The sequence below is a fragment of the Sinohyriopsis cumingii genome, chromosome 3 (genome assembly GCF_028554795.1).
Source record: "Sinohyriopsis cumingii isolate HCF-2022 chromosome 3, ASM2855479v2, whole genome shotgun sequence".
Taxonomy (NCBI): Eukaryota; Metazoa; Mollusca; class Bivalvia; order Unionida; family Unionidae; genus Sinohyriopsis; species Sinohyriopsis cumingii.
The window spans coordinates 57,095,776-57,116,864 of record NC_142963.1 but is presented as its reverse complement, the minus strand read 5'-3'; the positions used below and the strand labels follow the sequence as shown (position 1 = coordinate 57,116,864).

Here is a 21,089-nt window from a genome sequence, read left to right as displayed (position 1 = left end):
ATGAGAATCAGCCATTCATTTTGCTTTTTTCTAGACAGCTCATATGATAAATGTGCATTTGTAAAACTTCCTTGATGAGAGGTTCAAACAACAACAGAATGCCTGCCCAATGTGCCCAACAAATTTAGTTTAACAACCATTCATGTCAAGCTGAAGAACCCAGATGTGTAAACAGTTATGAAAAAAGACATGTTGGAACAAGCTCTAAGATTCCTTATACTAGTGTGACTTACGATGTGACAACTGCTTTAAAGGTGAATGGCTGAATAATTTTTTTAATACAGCACAGAGTAAATAAACTGAACTTGTACTGCAAAACTGTACCAACATTTTTATATGTGCAACTTCAAACTAATTTGCAGGATTTCTCATGCATCACTGGTCTCCAAATCCACGCAAATTTGCAAAAATATTGTGAGATTCATGCAATCACATGCCCTGGCAGTATCTCTGCAACTTGTGGTCCTGCACTCTTAACAGACAATTTCTGAATCCCAATAGTTGCATCCCTTACCTGACTCTTTGCTTACATAACAGTAGCCTGCATTATACAAGAATCACTATTCACTTTGGCAAGTTGTTGTCACCTAGATTTGAGATTTGTTTTAGGAAGGAAACAAGTCTTTGTTTTTTCTATGGAAGCAACAGGCAGAATTTGTCCTGATTCACACAGTAGCACAATTACATATGGTTTAGTATGTGGTGTCTATGTTATTGCAGCAGTCAGCTGATTATAACTGCATTTTGTTCTTTCCTTGTCTCCGCCACCTTGCATATCCAGCAATAAAAAAACTAAATATCTTTACTATGTCATTTAGGTTGTTTCAGCAATATAAGTTCTAAAAATGCCATTGTTTGCCAAAGTGAAAGTTTGATGAGATTTGTCTACCCTTGAGCAGAGGAAATGGTGCCAAATCCTGTTAATTTATCTGTTACTACTGGAGTAGATGCTCTCTTGGGATGCAACTGGGGGCAGGGCTATTGAATATTACTGGGCAAGTATTATCAAACAGCATATTCCACTCTTGAAAAAATAATTTCTTCAAATCTGAAACCTGATCAAATTAGGAAAGGAAAAAGTCATTTATCCAATTATGGAGTTGTCTCTGGTATCCTAATGTAAGTGATGCAGTTTAGAGTTGTGACATATGGCTCCTGCTAGCATGTGTTTTTGTGTATGTTTTGGATTTTTAATGTAGCTTTAAAAAATTTTTGATCATATCACTATGATGTCTGCAGTGTGACAGTGTATAGTGATGTACAGCACTGAGGCATCATGCCACAGACATGTAGCACGATGTCCCACACAGACACATTATCCTGACACCAGGCCAACCAGTCCTAGCACTAACCTCTTAATGCTGAGCACCAAGCAAGGCAGTTGCGCGTACCTTTTTTAAGTCTTTGGTATGGCTCAGCTGGGGTTTGAAATCATGACCTACCACATCTGAGGCAGATGCTCTAACCTCTAGGCCACCGGTGCTGTGCTAAAGTTAGCACACTGTTTATGCATGAATGCTGCTTGAAGAAAAATAATGAAACACCCACAAATCCATCAGAAGTAAAGTAACCTGCATCATTACAAAGCTATTAAATGGAAGGTAGCCTTTTGTGCTGCTGACACAGGTTTCATTAGGTCAAACTGAACCCTTCAAGACAAAATGTCTCTGAGGTAAAGCAACAGAATATCATCTTTGACTTCCATCTCACAGCATGGATGATGTCAATCAGGACACAGTTGTACTTAAGTGTTATGCCAGTGGACACTACCCTAAACTCAGAAGCTGGCATGCCAGAAACTTCATCTGGTCTTGGGTTGATTCCTTACAAGCTGAACAGAAAACCCATCATACCTAGGATGACAGAGCCTGTGCTGAAATATTGCTGTCCTTCTTAAATTGGTCTCCCTTTTCTGACTAGCTCAGTTCACGTTAAGTACCACTTCTGAACCCTTATTGGGGTCATGGAGATGCTGAGGAAGACAAGGGCTTGACGACAAATGATTGATTCCACGTGAGCAATAGCCTGTTATTGGCAATGAAAGCAGAGGCCATTATGAGATAAACAGATCCCTAATAGTGCAGCTCCAGATAGTCGGATTAACCAATAAATGTTTATCTCACTGCCTCAGCAATTCTGTCCTCCAGTATTCTGAGCACCATTTCATTCTGTGGGCTTAATATAAGCCAATCATTCAGTTTTAAAATATCTGGATTTGGATGAAAGACCTGAATTGGCTGTTGCCTGAGTATGTGAAAAGATGCATCCTCTTAGGAATGTATGCTCCAGGTTCAGAAGATCTGAGATCCACCATTTTTCATGGCTGAGGGGAGATTCAGGATCTGATGGCACTCCAATTTCCTTGCTTTTTACAAGACTCTGACAATCAGACAGGTTATGGGAAAGTGCATGCAACATGACAATTCCAGTTCAAAGAAAGAATTTCAACTACCCACACATTAAGATCTGGGACTGGAGAGACAAAAGTTGTAAGCTTTGCATTCCACCTAACTGAAATAAGTTCATGCGGGTTCAAGTGAACACAGAAGGCTGATTCTGTCATGAAAGCAACTCTGCTAAAACACTGAGTCAGCCTGGAATGTTATGGACTTGGATGTGGATTTGTCAATGATGACGCCACCTGAGCAAATCCCAAAGCAGATGACAGAGGACTTAGTACCTGGCAATTACCTGCCTGACAATGGTAGAGTTGTTGGAGAAAATGAGTGCCCATCCAAAACTGAGTCCAATGCCAGACTGAAAGGCATTCATAGTGGCCTTCATCTCAAGTAGACTGTTGTGCAATGAAAACTCCTGAATGGGAAAAACCCCGTTACTTTATGAATGGAGGGCAGATAAGCATGATCATTAGATTACCAGTACATTTTTTTCTCCAAAATTAGACCTAGGGACATTGGCGTTCTCTCATTCTTGTGAGGCCTGCTTCCAAACTTCTACAACCGCAAAGGGCAAGCCAAACATTTGTGAATGCAGTGCCAAAGAATGATGTGACTCAAGAGGGGACAAGTGATAAAAGGCATCTCTTCTTACTTGCTCAAGATCACTGGCCATGGTGTGGTGCACTGCTTTAATGATCAATGTGGCAAGCAGATACCAAGTGTGTTAAATGTTAAAATCGCCTGGCAAAATGTCACCAAAGATGCATGATCAAGCAATGACAAAATTGCTACAGAAGTTTTGTAACAATACAAGGTGGTCATGTTCATCACCACATCATCTTTATCTTAGTTTGGGGTATTTACGTGACCTTAGTATCAGTGGTAAGAGAAATACACCAGCTGCTTGCTCTCTGAGAAAGAGGTTTTCATGTTTACAGGGTTTTGGATTGTGTCATACACTGCATTAATCTAAGAAAAGGTCAATGCAGGAGCAAAGCAATTTGTTGATATATACATCTTCAGGTGATGACCATCATATTAATAAAGTTTCATGGCAGTTCATCCAAAACTGGGACTAGCTGTGCTAATGAGACTGTGCTAGACAAAAGCATAGATGGCTGGATATACACAAGGATTATTATACACCTATATGTATAGTGGTAGAATAATACAAGGATTTCATGGAATATGGTATTTTGTCTGTGACCCATAAAACAACCAATCCCCAGTGTATCTGACATGCATAAACGCTGATGAAAAACTTAATAAACCACTGTCACAGCTTGAAAAGTGATAACTATTTTGTTATGATTATGCATACAAGGTGTTGATCTCACATTAACAAAAGATTTAAACTGTAAACTGTGAAGCTAATCTCACCGTGAAATCATAGTTTGCTGAGTTAATCTTGGTGCCATCTGGTGTAATGGCCTCCTTTGGCTCATTGAACTCATACCGCAGGACTGCACCAACATCTGGGTCTACAGCTTTCACAGTGTACATTGGAAAACGAACAGGTGAGTCTAAAAAACACAAATTACACCGTGAACTATGTTGTTTTGCAAAAATATTTTCCTTTAGAGAACTAACGTATTTTAGTCCATTGACACTGAGATCAGATGCAAAGAAAAGTTTCCAAAGACAAAGGACATTTTTGGATATCTGAGGGTTTTGACTGAGAATGTACAAGTTACAATTTCACACCATGGTTTAGAACATTAGCCATTTAATAAATTTAAACATGCATTGAAACTATATATTCTCCCTGACAAGTATACTTAATTTTATAATTCACAGGTGTTTAAATGGAGCATATAGAAAATTTATGAGAACCTAGATATGTTTAAATTAGTGTCATAAAAAAAATCCACACAAACTACTTTAGTGAATAAAAAAGTTGTGGTAACACAATCTATTCCCACTACTCATGCAAAATAGTACAAAAGTAGTAAATTAAAAGTAGTACAATATGATAGTACAAAAGTAGTAAATTAAAAGTAGTACAATATGATAGTACAAAAGTAGTCAATTAAAAGTAGTACAATATGATAGTACAAAAGTAGTCAATTAAAAGTAGTACAATATAATATTCAAAGAAAGGATACCTGTCAACTTTTTAAAACTTAAGTAGGGAGATTGAATAAAAATATAAGGAGATTGGGACCTAAAATCGAGAGATTTTTTGCTTCATTTTTTAAGCTGCATTTTCGTTAAATATTATCCGATCTTCTGGGTCCAATATGTGTGAAATTTTCCAAGACCCCTTTCATTTCTCCCTGTGACATGCCTTATTTTCCCCTGGACAAGCATTCCTTGCATGTTCTGGTCAGTTGTGGCCAAACTGCACAGATTACTAAAGGTAAGTCTTAAGTAAACAAGCAAGAAAGACAGAATGACAAATTAACAGTTAATCCTTATCATTGTGAAAAGGACAGTCCCTCTGACCTAATAAAAAACACACCATGTTCTACAGTGTGTGTTATGTAAACACCAGCAATTGATTGGCAAATATACCATGCCTTATCTTGTTGTAACTATCGGTGCCTAAATATGCAGTCTAAAGCTACTGTACATGTGGCAACTATTTTTCCACACATTTTATATCTCACCTTATATTCTTATTCTTAACTTGAAAGGCAATTAAAATTGTTTACTATATAACATATTTATTCTGAATTAGTTTTTTGTCACCACATAAGCTGTGTGGTATGTTTCTTCATTCCTTCTTTTAATTTAATGATGGTAATTAATATCTGTATATATGGTAAAGTAATACCAAGTGTTCACTCGTATAAGTTTCTTTGATGGGAATGGAGATGCTACAGCATCACAGTAATTGTTTTTGGCTTTTAAACTAATTGTTGATAATTTTACTGTTGTGGTATTTTTTGGTTGTAGTTTATTTTCTTATTTTTGTATTGTTGTAGGTGTGAAATAAAATTCATAAAGTGATGTGAATAAATGTTTAAATTTAACATTCTATTTACTGAAGAAAAAGTTCTTTGTAGTGTGATAATAATTACTTCATCACAACAATATTCACAGGTGATAAAACAGAACATGGCTTCTGTGGATTGCATAAGATATATCTATTGATATAGGATATTTTTTTTAGGAAAAATGAAAATCAACAGACATAATGTAATAATTGTGAGTTCCCTGCAAAAATCAAGAGATATTATGAAATCTGGAGGTAAATGTTGGAATGACCCCACAAATTGGGATTTTTTCTCCTGCGCGAGTTGACAGGTATGAGCTTTATTACCTATCTAATTCATATATAGTAAACTTCAGATAGCAAATATTTCAAGTAAATTATGTTTCTCCGAGAATACTTACCCAATCACATAGGAATATTAGCCTGCTACTTCGTAAAACCAGCACTACTAAAATACGAAAATCATCTTATTGTCCATTTTTAGATAGACAAAGGGCAGTAACTCCTGCCCATTACCTCCCCTTGATACCGCCATTAGTTGCCAGCTTTTAGCCGAGTGAGACATTAATGCATATGCTCGCATGGTGGGGTGGGTGGGAGGATTTGTAAGTAATGTGACTGAGTAAGTATTCTTGGAGAAATATTATTTACTTTAAAAATTTGCTTTCTCCTTCAAATACATTCCCTAATCACATTACGTTGGGAGAATAAGTAATAGGAGGAGGAGATGCTGCATGCTGAGCATCTGGCCTCTACCGTGGGTATCCTTCTGGAGATGAGTGTCTGGATTCCCCATAAGAAAGATAACCCATTCTAATGACCTAAGCAACACAGCCCGAAATCCTTTGATCTGGGACTATATTATATACAGGGCTGAGAAGATGAAGTTAAGATCTTCTCAACTACCAAAATTTTTAATGGCGAATCTAGCAAAGCTAATGGGCTGTGTTGACTGGTCTAGTTGGGTCTGGTCTTACAGAGATTGCCTGAAACTTTGGAGCAGTAAGCCACGTTAGAAGAGGCACTGCTAGTGCCACTTGTCTCTGTGCATTTCAAGTGCTTGAGGATGCAGACAGGATCCTGCATGGCTGCCTCTCTAGACTTGTCTATGGGAAAGAGAGGACAAATGAAGACTCATCGGTTACCAACGGATGGCAACTGATTCTTGGCAACTAGGCCTGATTGTGTAAGGAGGATCTGAAAGGAAGATAGTTCAGGTCAACTGAAAGGGCATGTAGCTCAATGATCCCGCATGTGAAAGCTAAAGCTCTCAGGAAGCATGTCTTGTATGATAGAAACTTTTCGAAGCATGAGCAAGAGGTTCAAACTTGCTTGAGTTGAGCCAAGCTAGAACCCAAGACAAATTCTATTTTGGAAATAATGTTATGGATTTTGGTGGCTGGAAATCAAATTTTCTAACAGATCTGAAAGATCTTTATCATGCCCAATGTCACTTCTGCCATAATATTGGAATGTGTCCAAGATCATTGATCCCTCAGGGCACAAACAGATTCTTGCATGGCTGCTGTTCTCGACCTGGCTATAGAACAAAGTGAGCAGGGACACTAGCTGACTACCAAAAGATGGTAATCTGTTCTGGGATACAAATCCTGATGGTATCTTGAGAACCATTGAATCCTCCGATCTGAACTGAAGAGAAGTTTGGTGGACAAAAAGGGGGGTGCAGCCCTCTTACCCTGCATGCTGAAGCTAAAGTTTTCAGTAAACATGGTCTTTACGATAGTGACTTTAGCGATGTGTAGGCTTGAAGTATGAAAGGATTCAAATCTAGTCATGTTAAATAAAAACAATTGGATCCCTCTGGAGAAAAATAAGGGATATTGGTCAAAGAGACCAATATTGTCTAAAAGATCTGATAGGTCTCTATCCCAAACATGATGCCAGAATTTGTCCAATATCACAGAGCGGTAGCCTTTGGTAACAACTGGGGTCCAACTGTTTCTGCTCCAAGAACAGAGCCAGAGAAAGTTTGCCAGTTAAGGGATAGATGCAATGCAGATGAGCGATATAGAGGGTACTCTCAAAATTCTCTCCACAAATGAAGGTTTGAATTGTCTGACTCACAAGGCTGTACTGGCTGAGCATGCAGAAGAAGATGTTGTCTGGAATCATCCTGGGTGTATTATCGTTGGGAAAAATAGATTGGTGATACAGGGCTTGTGTCCTCAAAGAGGGGTTATCAATCATATTGTCATTCTGACCCTGTAATTGTAGTACCATTGGAGGGGTGGCACAGGTCCACAAACCCTCACAGATGACTGACAGTGTATCTCACGGCCCAAGCTGCTGTGTCTTGAACTGGGGGTATGAAGGTGGGTAGCTGTTGATTCCACCTCGATGCCAAATGAGCATGTGACTAACTAGCTAATAGAATAAACCATCTAACTTGGCAGCCCATAATAGATGCTGTATATCAGAAATAATGGATATATAACATAACAAAGCAGGAGTCATGGCAGACTTCCATGATTTGAAATTGCATATAGATAGATTAAATAAATATTCTGCAGAAACGACACAAAAGACTAAAGCAGAAACTAGTAAAATGTTGAAATTACAAGATTGCCAAAATAAAACACTTTCAAAACCACATGTTATACATGCTGCATAACAGAAACCATGTATACATAAACAAAACAATAGTCATGGTAAACTTCCATACTCTGAAGTGGCCTGTAGAACGTTTAATTGATATATGCTAAAACAACATAAGACACATAAACTAAAGCAGAAACTAGTAGTGGATGAAATTACTAGGTTGTTAAAACACTGTTGTAACTAACAGATCGGTGAAGTGTCATTATCAGAAACCTATGGCCTTGTTTAAAACTTATGCTGCATGCTTGGTTAACAATAATTCCATCAAAACAGCACAAACTACAAATAAATTAAGGATAATTATCAAGCAGCACTTCAAAATTTGCTATTAAGAGTTCCGTAGTGGACAGAGAAAGCAAATAAAGTTAAATGTACACTAACCTGTAATGACCTTGTGTAAGGTCAATGATAGAGTGGTGGGATGGTGGTCCTACAAGATGAAGTCCTGACAAGTGACAAATCTCTCAAAATATTGGCAGAAATTGTAAAATAAAGGATACAATCTTCAGTAGATTGATAAATTCACATTATAAATGAAAAATGAACATTGGATGGATCCAGGATCCATAGGAACACAAAAACAGGCTGGATTGTCGGAGGCCATTGCACTGTGTGTGTCTCAGGACTTTTAGTAGGGCTGGATTCACGAGGTAGCAGGTTAATATTCCTATCGTAATGTGACTGGGGAACGTATTCAAAGGAGAAATATTGAAGTGTAACAGATTCCCAAAATTGTATCATTGCATCCAAATTTTGTTGCAAGTGAGGTATATTAAAAATCATTCGAAGGGATGCTGCAACTTGACTTGTAAAATCTCATATCTTGTAATATCCAATTTTCTTACAAAATAAGGTTTACTGCATAAGATCTGAGCAAGGAGAGGTAATGCATGTACTGAAAACAGTTGTTTCATTTAAATATCTCCAGTCACCTTAAACACTTACACCTTTCCTGTATATTTGTTGGTACATTTTTGCTAGCCAAGAATTCTTTGGTGCTTACCATCTCCTTACAAACTCCTTGCATACACAGAACAATTTCGTATACAGGAGCACTGTCATGTGATTCTATAACTAAAATATTTATGTGAGAGATGAATCCATTGCAACTATCAAAAAAAATCACATGAAGGATACAGATTTGGATACATTCAGAAGTTGCCATTCATTTTAATATTTTGTCATATTATGTTATTCTAAACAACTACAGCAAAGATAGATAATGCTTTACAAGTGACTACAGCAATTAATTTGATAAGTAAAACACTTGACTGCTTTGGTGATATGCACATGTAATTGTTCTGTTTATGTCAAGGGTTCATAAGGAGATGGGTACAGCTCCAGCAAAATGACATGCCGATCTGACCTTTCATTTGAATATTAGAGCAGTGTCCAACCCTAAAAAAAGGTAAATCAGTATCCATGAATTGTTAATGCTTCATCTAAATTGACAAACTCATCTATATCATGCATGCACAGACCTGCCAACCCTGACAAGTCCATCTCAGTAAGGCAGCAGATTTTTTTTCTGTAAGATTGACCAGTTTTCAGTAAGGTGTATCAAAATATCAATAACTGCTACTGTAAAGCTATAAAACGTAATTAAAAGTTCGACACATTGACAATAAACATTATGTTCAACTGATAAGTTTGTAAAGTATGCGTGGACTTTATTTACTACTAGTACAGTTGCACAAACTCTAGTTTCAAACCCTATGCAGCTCAATGGCTTGTTGCTGTTTCTCAACATAATTCTTGGAAATTGTTTTCCATTTCACATGATGATGGTTGTTGTTGTTGTTGTGGGGTTTAACGCCATTTTTCAGCACGATAGGCTATACATGGCGGCCAGTATTAATGGTGGAGGAAGAACCCGGAAAACCCCGGAAAGAACCACCGACCCACGAGAAGCTACTGGCAAGCTTTCTCACATGCCCACATTGGCTGAATCTTAGACTCGAACCGCCGCAGACAGAGGTGAGATGGCAGTGATCCGTAACGAAGAGCGCTTTAGACCACTCGGCCACTCGGGGCCCCACATGATGATGGTAATCATATCTCCTGCCATGAGACATACTCAAATTGATATGTGATGTCCAATTTTCATGACTGTTTCCTTTCCAGCTTTTATTCACTAAAATGTGAGTACTCCTTTTTATTCTTCTGTGTTGATTAGTAACACTCTCCTAGAAGCTTATTTTCTCCTTAAACATGCACCACTTTCTGGACGTCATTTTTAAAAATTCTATAATCTCAGTTTGATCATGCAGATGCTTCACATAAACAAATAGGTGCAGTTTAAAGTGTCTGGAATGCTTTTGTAAAGTTAGTCTGGTTCCCTAACTAATTTTACTAATTCTAAAATGAAACCCGGATCCAAATAAAACATGGATGAACCAATTATCCGGACATTTCAGCGGCGATAATTTTTCTGTAGTTTTTGCTAGTATGTTGTAAGTTCATATTTTAAGGGTAATTTTCATAAGACTTACGGCAAAATCGTAAGAGTTGGCAGGTCTGCATGCATGTCACATCCGAAGCAATTCCTATTTCTTGAGTGAACTAAGTTCCAGTGAATATTCCAATGAAAGATCAAATGGCTAGGTCACAGAAGCCAATTTATAGCATCCTATAAGCATCCTACTAATTGTTATCCATATGGTCTAAATATACAAGCCTGGACTTACTCTCTACAACCTCTGTTGTCTGGGTGATTGGGGAAAAGTATGGATTTTGGTTATTGTTATCAATGATGTCAATAGTCACTGTGCAAGTCCCATACTGTTGTGGGAATCCTTGATCACTTGCAATGACCTGGAAAATTAAGTCAATAATGTATAGCAAAAACAGCACCATAGCAATGTCAATGGCTTGCCATCAAAACACATGATCATGTACACACATATGCATGCTTGCACACACATGCACACGTGTGAATGCACAAACATATGCATGATGGTAAGGCAGAGATTTGTACCAGAAATCTGTTAGCAATGACAAAAAGTATGAAAATTATTCTCCATGATGAAAAGGTACTGACATGTTCATAAATTTAATGCCAATTCCTAAAATGCAATGGTAAAGTTTTGTGTTGCCAAAAATTCAGAATCTTTGTAAAGGTTATTATGCGGCAACATAACATTTTAAATAAGCATTGTATTTGATTATTATCTGTGAAATTTTGTAGCAAAGCAATAAAAATGAAAGCTGCATTTGGCATTTTAAAATAACTTACTAAATGAATCTGTGGCACCATTTAGTGGGAGAAAACAGCAATGAAGTCCATTAGATTTTCTAATTCATACCAACTCAAATTCAAAATAATTTTAAAATATTCACATCACCAGAAAAAAGTTACTGACAAAGAAAACCAACAATTATAAATATGATAGTAATAAAAACCACCCAATATTCAGGTGGATTTCATAGCAAAACAGATGCCATTTATGAAAGGGTCACATAAATATTAGCATTATACAAGATTTTAACATGCAGAGGGGGAGGGGGCAGATCTTATCAAATAAGTGTATATGGAACAAATCCCCACTTTTCAAAATAAGTGTAAAAAATAAAGGATTATGTCTGGATTCAAGCTTCTATTATTCTGGAAACAAGTAAAATGCAACTGAAAAGTTTGCTTCCTTGCTTGGGATAATTCATGATCATCAGTAATTTCCCATACTCAGAAGCATACATATCTTAAGATTTTGAAAGTTTCGGCAATATCTCACTGCATTTATTAACAACTAATGTTGATAACATAACGATTATAAGTCATGGATCAACATTAGTCACTGATGAAGGCAGTGAGATATTATCAAAAATTTTGAAATCTTAAGATATGTATGCTCCGAGTACAGGAAATTACTAATGAACACAAGTAAAATGATTCTCCTCTTGATCACATATGCAGATGTACTGAGTACAGTAAACTGTCAGTACATTTAATGTAACAAGATTTTAAAAACTGGACACCGACATCAACAGCTACAAGACATGAAAGTTCAAATGAGCTTATGATGAATTGGAAATTTTAAATTAGTGTAATAAAAGCTAAATATTTTCAAATGGATCATTATTTTGCAAACAGTCTAAAACAAAATTTGTCGTGACATTTCCATATTTCTTTAATGGAAAGACTTTGGGATAAAAATATTTAATTTCAAATACTACTACAAAAAGGAATGGCCCATATATCTATTTTGTTTGAAATACTGACTAATATGAACTTGATACTATTATTGGCAGTGGTCAGATGCCTCAAAACACTTGAAGTATGCAAGGTTCACATCATTTTATTATCTTCTGTATCTATTGTCACATATAAATTCTAGGTGGGAGCAAATCCACTTAGGTAACTCAAGGTGTACCTTTAGTTCTTTTGGAGCAGTACATGATGGTTGTATCTTACAAAGAAACTGAAAATATATTTGGGACCTACCTTGTGTAAAGAATCTTTGAATAACCAGCTTTAAGAAAACAGGACATGTTAAAATGTGTGCATAACTGGTGAAATCGAGTAACAACATTACCTTACTCTTACTCATGTCCACAAAATGAATTATTTATAACTTAAAAAATCAGAACAGCTCTCTGCAAGCAATAATCAAGAATGCAGAGTACAAGATATGAACTTACTGTGATAAAATACTGCTTCTGTGTGTCAAAATTAAATGTGGCATCTGATGAAGTGGAAAACCTGCCTGTAATCTCATCAATGACAAACTTGCCCTGGTCACCATCTTGGATGCTGTACTTAACTTGACCACTTCCTGTGCTTGGATCATCAGCATCATTGGCCTTCACAGTAAGGATTGAAATAGCTACATAAAAAAAAGGTGACAAGTCAGTTTAAAATTAGTGTATACTCTTAACTAGAAAAATGGAAAGACTTTGTTATATCAAATGAAGTTATATCAAATGAAAATATCAGATAGTATTTCCTGGGGCTTTACTGAACAACTAGAAATGTATTTATGAAACATGGATACACTGTTCCAATACAAATAAACTATCTTAAATCATAATTGAACTGGACATACCAATAAATCCAATTATGTATGTATTTACAAATGTAACATTATGTGTCCTTTCAAGGTGGAGAATAAAAGAGCAAATCTGGAAGCTGGTGAGTAAAGGCTTCTGTCCAACAATGCCAATAAAGGTGCAATGATATTTAGTTACTGAATCTGTTGACTGAATGTGATAACTTTCTTAACACCTCAAATTTCTGATTCCACCAAGATAGTGAGTACTTATATTAAACACTTTTAACACAGTAATGGCCATACCATGTTGAGGAAATGTGAGCTATGTTCCTTTCCCATGGACACACCAAGGGAGCTAAACCAGGTAGGCCTGGGCAGGAAATGGACCTGTGACCCTTGGATTATGAGTCTGAGACTCTAGTTGCTGAATTATCATGGTTCCAAACCATGAGTAAAATATGGTATATGTTATTAAAATCTGTAAAACAGCTCATGTAAAATTATTTGTTTCAAGTAATATGCCGCTTCCAATCTACTGTTTCCAATGTTCCATTGTTTTTGCTTACTTATTCAGGATTATATGCAGTAATTTTGAATGAATGTAAGATTGACACCATTTTTATTTATGATCAACTAAACACCCTGGAGGAATTGTAGTAAAAAACCCATTTGTATACAACCTTATATTCAAAAGGAGTAGTGACAAAAAGATTTTCAATATTGTCACCAAAATGGCAGTATTTTTATGTCAGATTTACATCATTTCCCAATTATACACCATATGATGTTTTCTAGTGAAAAGCCCATGTTGATAAGGCATTCTATTTACGATCAGTATCAATGACAGCACTTTATTGAAGTCTGCCAAAGTGGCCATATTAGATGTCAAACTGCCACCATTTTTGCTTAGGCTCTAGTAGGTATCACACACAGTCTTCTTGTCAATATGACTTTTTGTTTAAGAGGAGTAGCAATAACAGGATTGTAAAGATGGCATCCATGGTGGCCATACTTGGCATCTGACTAACATATTTTCATCTAGGAACAGCTAGGTATCACAAGAAGTTTTGTGTTGAAAACCCAGTGCCAATGTATCAAACAAGTAGAAATAACAGCAATATTTTCAAGTTAGCCACTGTGACAGCTGTTATTGGAGGCTGATATGACTTCTGTTCAGAAGAGAAATTATAAGAAGATTTTTGAGATGGGTCCCATGGTGGCCATACTGAACAACAGAAAAGCACCATTTTCATTTAGGCCAAACTAGATATATTAAGAAATCTTTCAGTGATGCTCCATGCTGATATGACCATCCATTCTGGAAGAGAATCAATAACAATATGTTTGCAATGGCAGCTGTGGTTGCCATATTGGATGTGTGAGCATGTTCATTTTCACTTAGGATCAATGAGACATAAGAAGGTGAAAACAATTTTCAGAAGGAGTAGCTATAGCATAATGTTCAAAATGGCTGCCATGGTGGCCACAATGGACGTCAGATTGGCACCATTTTCTATTATAATGAAGTAGACACCATAAGAAGCCTTTTAGTGAAAAGATATTAAAATAGGAATTAATAATTTTCTTGACCTCATCCTTATATAACAACCTAAGGCTCCCTAAAATGACCAGGATGTGGGTCACACATTTGCTTCCAGAACATTCTAATTGGTAGATAAAGCTAGTCCTTCAACTCAAATATCAGTAAACAACTTTTTCGTAACTTACAAACATGACAATAAACATGAGAATAGTTAGGTAGGTCAAACTTCCACCCTCAAATACAGACAAAGGTGAAGCACACAACAAATTGAATATACATAACATTTAGGCAAACTAGGTATCATGTGAAACCATTTTTTGAACATCCCATGTTGATATGACTATCTATTCAGCAAGAGTAGTAATACACACATCAAGAATACCATTGTGACATCTTTACTGAACAGCCAGGAAGCACCATTTTTATTTAGGACCAACTTGACCATGGGATAAATGTGTGTTTCATGGCAATCATACATGTAGTTCTGGCAGAATAACATTACCAAAACTGTGCTAAAGGATAGATGGACAGACAAAGCATGAGACAACTGGTCAACCCAAAAGCTCTAATGGTCTTCAAGGTTTCTGTCAAAAATGTTCAAAATATTCATTAATGTGTATAAAAAACGAAAAATTGCTGTACTAGCTTAAAAATCTAAGCAGGTTATCTTAATTACAAATAAGCATCCAAAATTTCATCTGCCTACATCATGTGGATTTTGCTATATTCATTAACCAAGCATGCCAAGATACACATTATGAGGTCGTACCATACTTCCAAGTTCTGTAATGGCAAAATCATTTACTATACACCAAAATTGGGGAGGGGCAGGGGGTGCTACAGACAGTAGACAGATGTAGATCTACAATGATTTCAAATAAGGTAGACTTTCTACTTGCAATAAAAAATACAGTGGGAAATATGTTGCAGTGGGAGAATCCAACCCATTTGGGCCTGATTGTTTCAGGCCAAAAATTACTGGTTTTGTCTGGATTTTACACAATTTGGCCTGAGATCTAAAGAATATTGGTCCAAACTGTATACACAGACAGATGAACTGTTGCAAAAAGCGGGATAAATTTGAGATTTGTAGTGAAAAAGTGGCCATGAAATGAAAATCATGGGTCAAATGGGAAAAAAATATGAATTAATAAAAAAGTCAAAGTTTTACCCTTCTGCACATGTGCCAATCAAAAACATCCTCGATACACCTACGCATTCAGTTAAAGAAAAATCTATCAGAAACACGTGTCTGGATGCATTCTGAAGTAACCCAAAAGATGAGTTTCAAACTCCGTTTCACATAGGGCGTCCCTGACATGGTCCAAGCATGGAGGTGGAGTTTCTTGGCACACAGATGGAAGATTGGCAAAATCAGCTGCATGAACATGGTGGAAGTTGCTATGGCTTTGCTGGGTACATCTGTCTGCTCTGATTGAAAGAGTGTCAATGGCCTATGATTCTGAGTCTAGAAATGTGGAGATGAACATGTACAATTTGTTGTTTCACCATGTCTAAGATATGTCTAAAACTGGGCAACCCCATAGGGGACAGACCCAGTTGTACTAATGGGTGGAAAGAACCCTCTTTGTGAACCAGCTGTCTTTTTCTTGATAACAAGTCAGCTAATAAATAAGCTGGCCCGACGTGTTGAACTTCAATATTTATTTTTTACTGGGTACATCATTTTAGGTAATCCCACAGATGGAGGAAAAGGTCCAGTGATTTTATCACTCACTGTTTATAGAGGTAATTAACCAAGACTGAATTTTCTGCATTATCATTACAATCTTTCCACGCATTCATCTGAGCAAGAGTCACTGAGATTGAATTTAATGTACAAGTTGTTGATATAAGCAGCCTTCTCTTGAAGTGTGCACTTGTCACTGACTGTCACAAAGTCTGCTAGCAAGTGTGCTTCCCAGCCTGACAAATGTGCATCTGTACAAATTATTATTTTCAGTTATGAGTTTTCTTGGGGTATTCCTGTTGTTAGCCACTACCTATCTTGCCATTATATAAGGAAGTGTTTGATATTAGTTCATATCATTATTTGGTGATCCAGATGGCCCATGATTGCTCACTATTGGGCCATAAAGGCCATCTGTAAGGGATGCATGTAAAGGCAGCCATGGTGTAACATGTCTACTGCTGCAAGGAATAGGCCAAAAAGTTAAAGTTAATCCTATGATGAAAAATTGTCTTGTTTGACATTTCTCTGATGCACTGATAATACTTTTGATGCATTTGGGAAGAAGACCTACCAAAATGACATCTGTTAAAAATCCATGCCTAGATGGATAAAAACAATGAGAGGGAACAATGTTGGACTTGTTCCACACTGACTACTCACCCTAGACTACAGATGGAGGACAAAACTGAACTTATCATATGCTTTTAAATTATGTCATCCAGGTACACTGCTACTGTTGTGGAGGAGGTCATCCTGAACTAATGCTTTTGTGAAGGCTCAAGGACTTAGCCTGAAGCCAAAAGGATAACTGGATTGGTATACTGTCCCCTGGTGTGCAAATTGGCAATATTTTTGTGATGAACTGGTATGTGGAAGTATGTGTCTGACAGATTAAGACTAAAAGCATACTTGTAGTGTCACATTCAAAGACAAATGGACTTTGCAGTTTCCATCTTGAATTTAAGAACAGAAATAATCTGATTAACATATATACACGCTTATAAGTCAGGTTTTACTGCAAACTGTACTGACCAAGAGCTGTCATCGCATCATGTGCCAGAAGATCTGCATCTGTACAGTTTGATAAGGGTGATCAGTAGAACAAAAACAACACTGACCCTGATCTGATGGTGCATTAAGCTACAGCAGATCAGGGTTTTTTGTTTGCAGTTTGACTTGACTAATAAATGAGTACAGATGGTATGTCTATTACAAGTCTCAATTTACCAATGGACTCCATGTCTAGAAAGATCTTGGAATAGAATTTATGATTTTATACCATATCCAATCCTCACTTCACAAGCAAGAGTGTCACCTCCTTTTGTAGTATATTTGCCTTCACAGCAGTGGTTTGGATTTCTGTCTTGATGAGGGTCAATGAAAGTGAAGAAATCCAGATGAACGCAATCTGGAGACCATCTGATATGATTTGGATCACCCATTTGTTTTCCAGAGATATGGTGATCTAAGTCTGGTAAATAAAATGGGTCTGGTGCCCATGGGTGGGTTGCCAACAGGCAGGAGGGAAGGTATATCATTAACGGTTGGCAGGAGACTTGGTGGAAGAGAAATTTTGTTTACCTTCCTGACTCTCTACCTGGCTGCAAAAGTTTGGGGTATACAACAATCTATAGTTCAATTGGGCATAGTTATTTTCTGTTAACTGAGAGTTGCCTCTAATACATTTCTGATGGTGACTGTCGTTTTTCAGGAATATTCCACATAAGGGTCAATGAGATCATTAAGAACTCCAATGCTTGATTGGTTTCTATTGTATTCTCTGATGCTGGTTTAACCTGCATTAACAAAATGACTTGGAAAATGTAATTATTGAAAACCACAGTGGTAAATAAATTTCATCAGTGAAAACGGGGTTACCAATCCAAATTACATGTGACATTAATGAACAGTACAATGAATGCAAACTCTGAATAAATTCACTGGAATTTCACAAAATGTTGTATACACCATATAAAATAACATTTTGATTTGCTATGCCAACTGAAAAAAGGAAGTGGATGGATGAATTAAAGATATAAAAAATTGGAGTCCTGGAGTTACAACATAAAGTGAAAATTCAAACATGGTTACATATGGGTATAGCAGCAGCCACCTAACAGGTAGAAACGGGAATTGCTTCTGTTTGTCTAAATGATATATAGACAGAAAGACATATTTCAAGCAGAGGTAATCCTAAAGTTATTTTGATCCGACAATGTAGTTGATGGAGAAACCTAATCAGGTTGACACTTATAACCATAATCGAGTCTTCACAATTTCATGTCTTTAAGTTTAATAAATTTAGAGCTATGCTGCTAAAACAAATTTTGGACAGACTACAACATTTAACTAGACAGAAACAAAACAATATGCCCCCTTCGTCTATCATAGTTTGGGTATAATCTCCAATCTTCAGTATAAAACAAAATTCTTTACCAGATACCAAATATATCTCTACTTACTTCCTCTTGTGGTTTCGGGGATCATTTCATGGTAACTAGACCGCTCAAATATAGGTTTATTGTCGTTGATGTCCTGAAATTGATATTGAAGTTTTACTGCATCTTAGGCAAAATGGGTGATGAATTCAAGTACAGAGAAAGATATAATAAAATAAACTTTTCACAAAACCATGGAAGATGATACCCATGAAAGCAAATAAATTGATGGTATGTATAACACAGCATCAAGGCTCCATTACTGACAACATGTGACTATCTGGGTCATAATTGGCTTCAGCATATGGAAGGCTTATTGACAACCACATAATATGAGAAGTTACCATATGTACTTGCTTGTAAGTCAGATTCAACTGCAAACTATACAGTAATCAGACCTGCCATCACATAATGCATTGGCAGATCTGAGGCAATACAGTATGTTTTGGAGTAATCTGTATAAGAACAAAGGCCCTGTTCTGCCAGCACATTACACAATGACAGCTCTAAGTCTATGTGCAAGTTCATATGATACTAACCCAAATTTTCTGGCTGTCAATCTAAACTGTAGAACCATGCTGAAAGGATCTCTGAACCATTCTGGGGATCGTTACCACCACTGTAACTTTGATTCTGATATTCTGGATATGGACCATAAAATGGAAGATACATGTTCATGTGTTTACTCAAGGTATTAAATGGAAAATGACAATTAAATGGAAAATGCCAATTAACACATGTGCATCTAGCTGCATTTTGATCCTCTCTTCTGATTCACACAAAACTGACATAAATGTATTTTCTTATACCGTGATAGATAACTCTATCAAGATTTGGGCCAATACTTTCCTCTTTAAGTTTTTGGATAATCTCAATAAATTTTGGAGTTACATCATACTAAACACATGTATACAAGAGTTCCTCCATTTTATTTGTTCAATTTGTTTTAGAAATATTAAAACTAGACAATGCAAATATTGGATGCAGACAACCCAAGTTTTTACTGAAATGGACTATTCTAGAAACCTCAAAAGGACAGTGAGCAGTCTGTCTGCTTGTTTACGTTAGAAGCTTCCATTTACTTTGAGTAGAAAGAGATGATTTATCAATTCTGCTGCCAGTTACACATGGCATTCCAATTAGGGCCAGAGCTGAAATAGGAATATCTGGATTTTGAGCACTAGCTAGGCAATCAAAGGAACTAGTTGAGATTGTGCCAAAGCTGGGAACTTCTTTGTTGATGCCAGGTAATGATTATTTCAGAAAAATTATCATAGCTATGATGCAAAATATTATCCATCAATGTTCCTGATGGTCACCATATCAAGATAAAGTCATGAAGATCATTTCTGATCATAAAGTGCAATGGCAGGGCTGGCATTGTGTAAGAAACCTGTTATAGCCTTAACTGTTGTCTTTATTTAAATGGGTGAGCCCTGTCTTCAGAGATTCAGTTAAGAGGTTGTTATTTGATGCATCAGTAATAAAAGGAGTACCTGTGTGCAATGGCCACTTTTGCCTTTTCCCATGAATCGCTTCTAGTGTCAGGTTTGACAGTACTTTTCACCAATCATACACCATACTGATGTGAAACTACCAACCAAGTACTGACACTGAAGGGGAATTTCCAGACTACCCATTATAGGAATGACATCACTGTTGTGTGAAAGATGTCACTGAAGAACCAATCAAGAGACAGATTTTAACAGCTACTGGCCTGTGATACTGGTTGCCAATTTTGGCCTCTTAGTACCTGTGCAGCCACTGATATCGACTTTCAAAAACATTATTACAGAAATATTACATAGACGAAACCACCATTACCACCAAAACATTGATGCAGCGTGACCCCACTATAACACAATGGTTGGGGTCAATAGAACTCAACTGTGTTATGGACCAAACTGTGTTGTAACCATGTCAGTTAGCTGAAGAAAATGATGTAATGACCAAAAAAAGTTGGCTTTGTATGGATGGGTAATAAAAGTGGGCGCAAATATATGTGCTTTTGATTAAATGGAAAATGCAACAATCTGTAAGATTCTATTGTTTTTATTTGTTTGTTGCTGACATCCTTTGATGAAAGGTACTTTATTTTTATTGAAGATTGTAGTTGGCTTGCTTTGGTGAAGGGTGCATGTATTACTGAAGTCACTGCTAAAGAACAAATTTGGAGGACCAAACAAAAGCCTATTTGTTATTCTGGTGGCAAAATCAAATAACTGTAGAACAATGATTGAGACCGAAGTTTTTGTCCACTAGATTAATATTTATACAGAATGATCAATGCTTCAATGTAATCTAATGAAATGCTTCACATGTAATCAGTTTTCTTTGAAGTTTCAGCAAAACTATTTTTCTGGGTACCTTTTTAAAACAAACAGCTGTTGTGCTGCTGTTTGGTCAACTGTAGTCATCCCTGTTCGTACCTTCAAAGGTTGGTTGATTGTAGCTAGTTTGGCAGTAGTATA

At 36.7% G+C, this 21,089-nt stretch overlaps 1 protein-coding gene across 2 annotated transcripts in view; it reads right to left on the bottom strand.

Moving 5' to 3' along the window:
• LOC149802902 (cadherin-87A-like) overlaps window positions 1-21,089 on the bottom strand; it is a 189,389-nt gene that overhangs the window by 85,880 nt on the left and 82,420 nt on the right. For both annotated transcript variants that reach the window (XM_089952397.1, XM_089952398.1), the window contains exons 19-22: window positions 18,643-18,715; window positions 12,595-12,779; window positions 10,644-10,770; window positions 3,780-3,922 (exon numbers count right to left, since the gene is read on the bottom strand). In XM_089952397.1, the coding sequence (XP_089808523.1) occupies window positions 3,780-3,922; window positions 10,644-10,770; window positions 12,595-12,779; window positions 18,643-18,715 (528 nt within the window). The remainder of the gene's footprint in view (window positions 1-3,779; window positions 3,923-10,643; window positions 10,771-12,594; window positions 12,780-18,642; window positions 18,716-21,089) is intronic.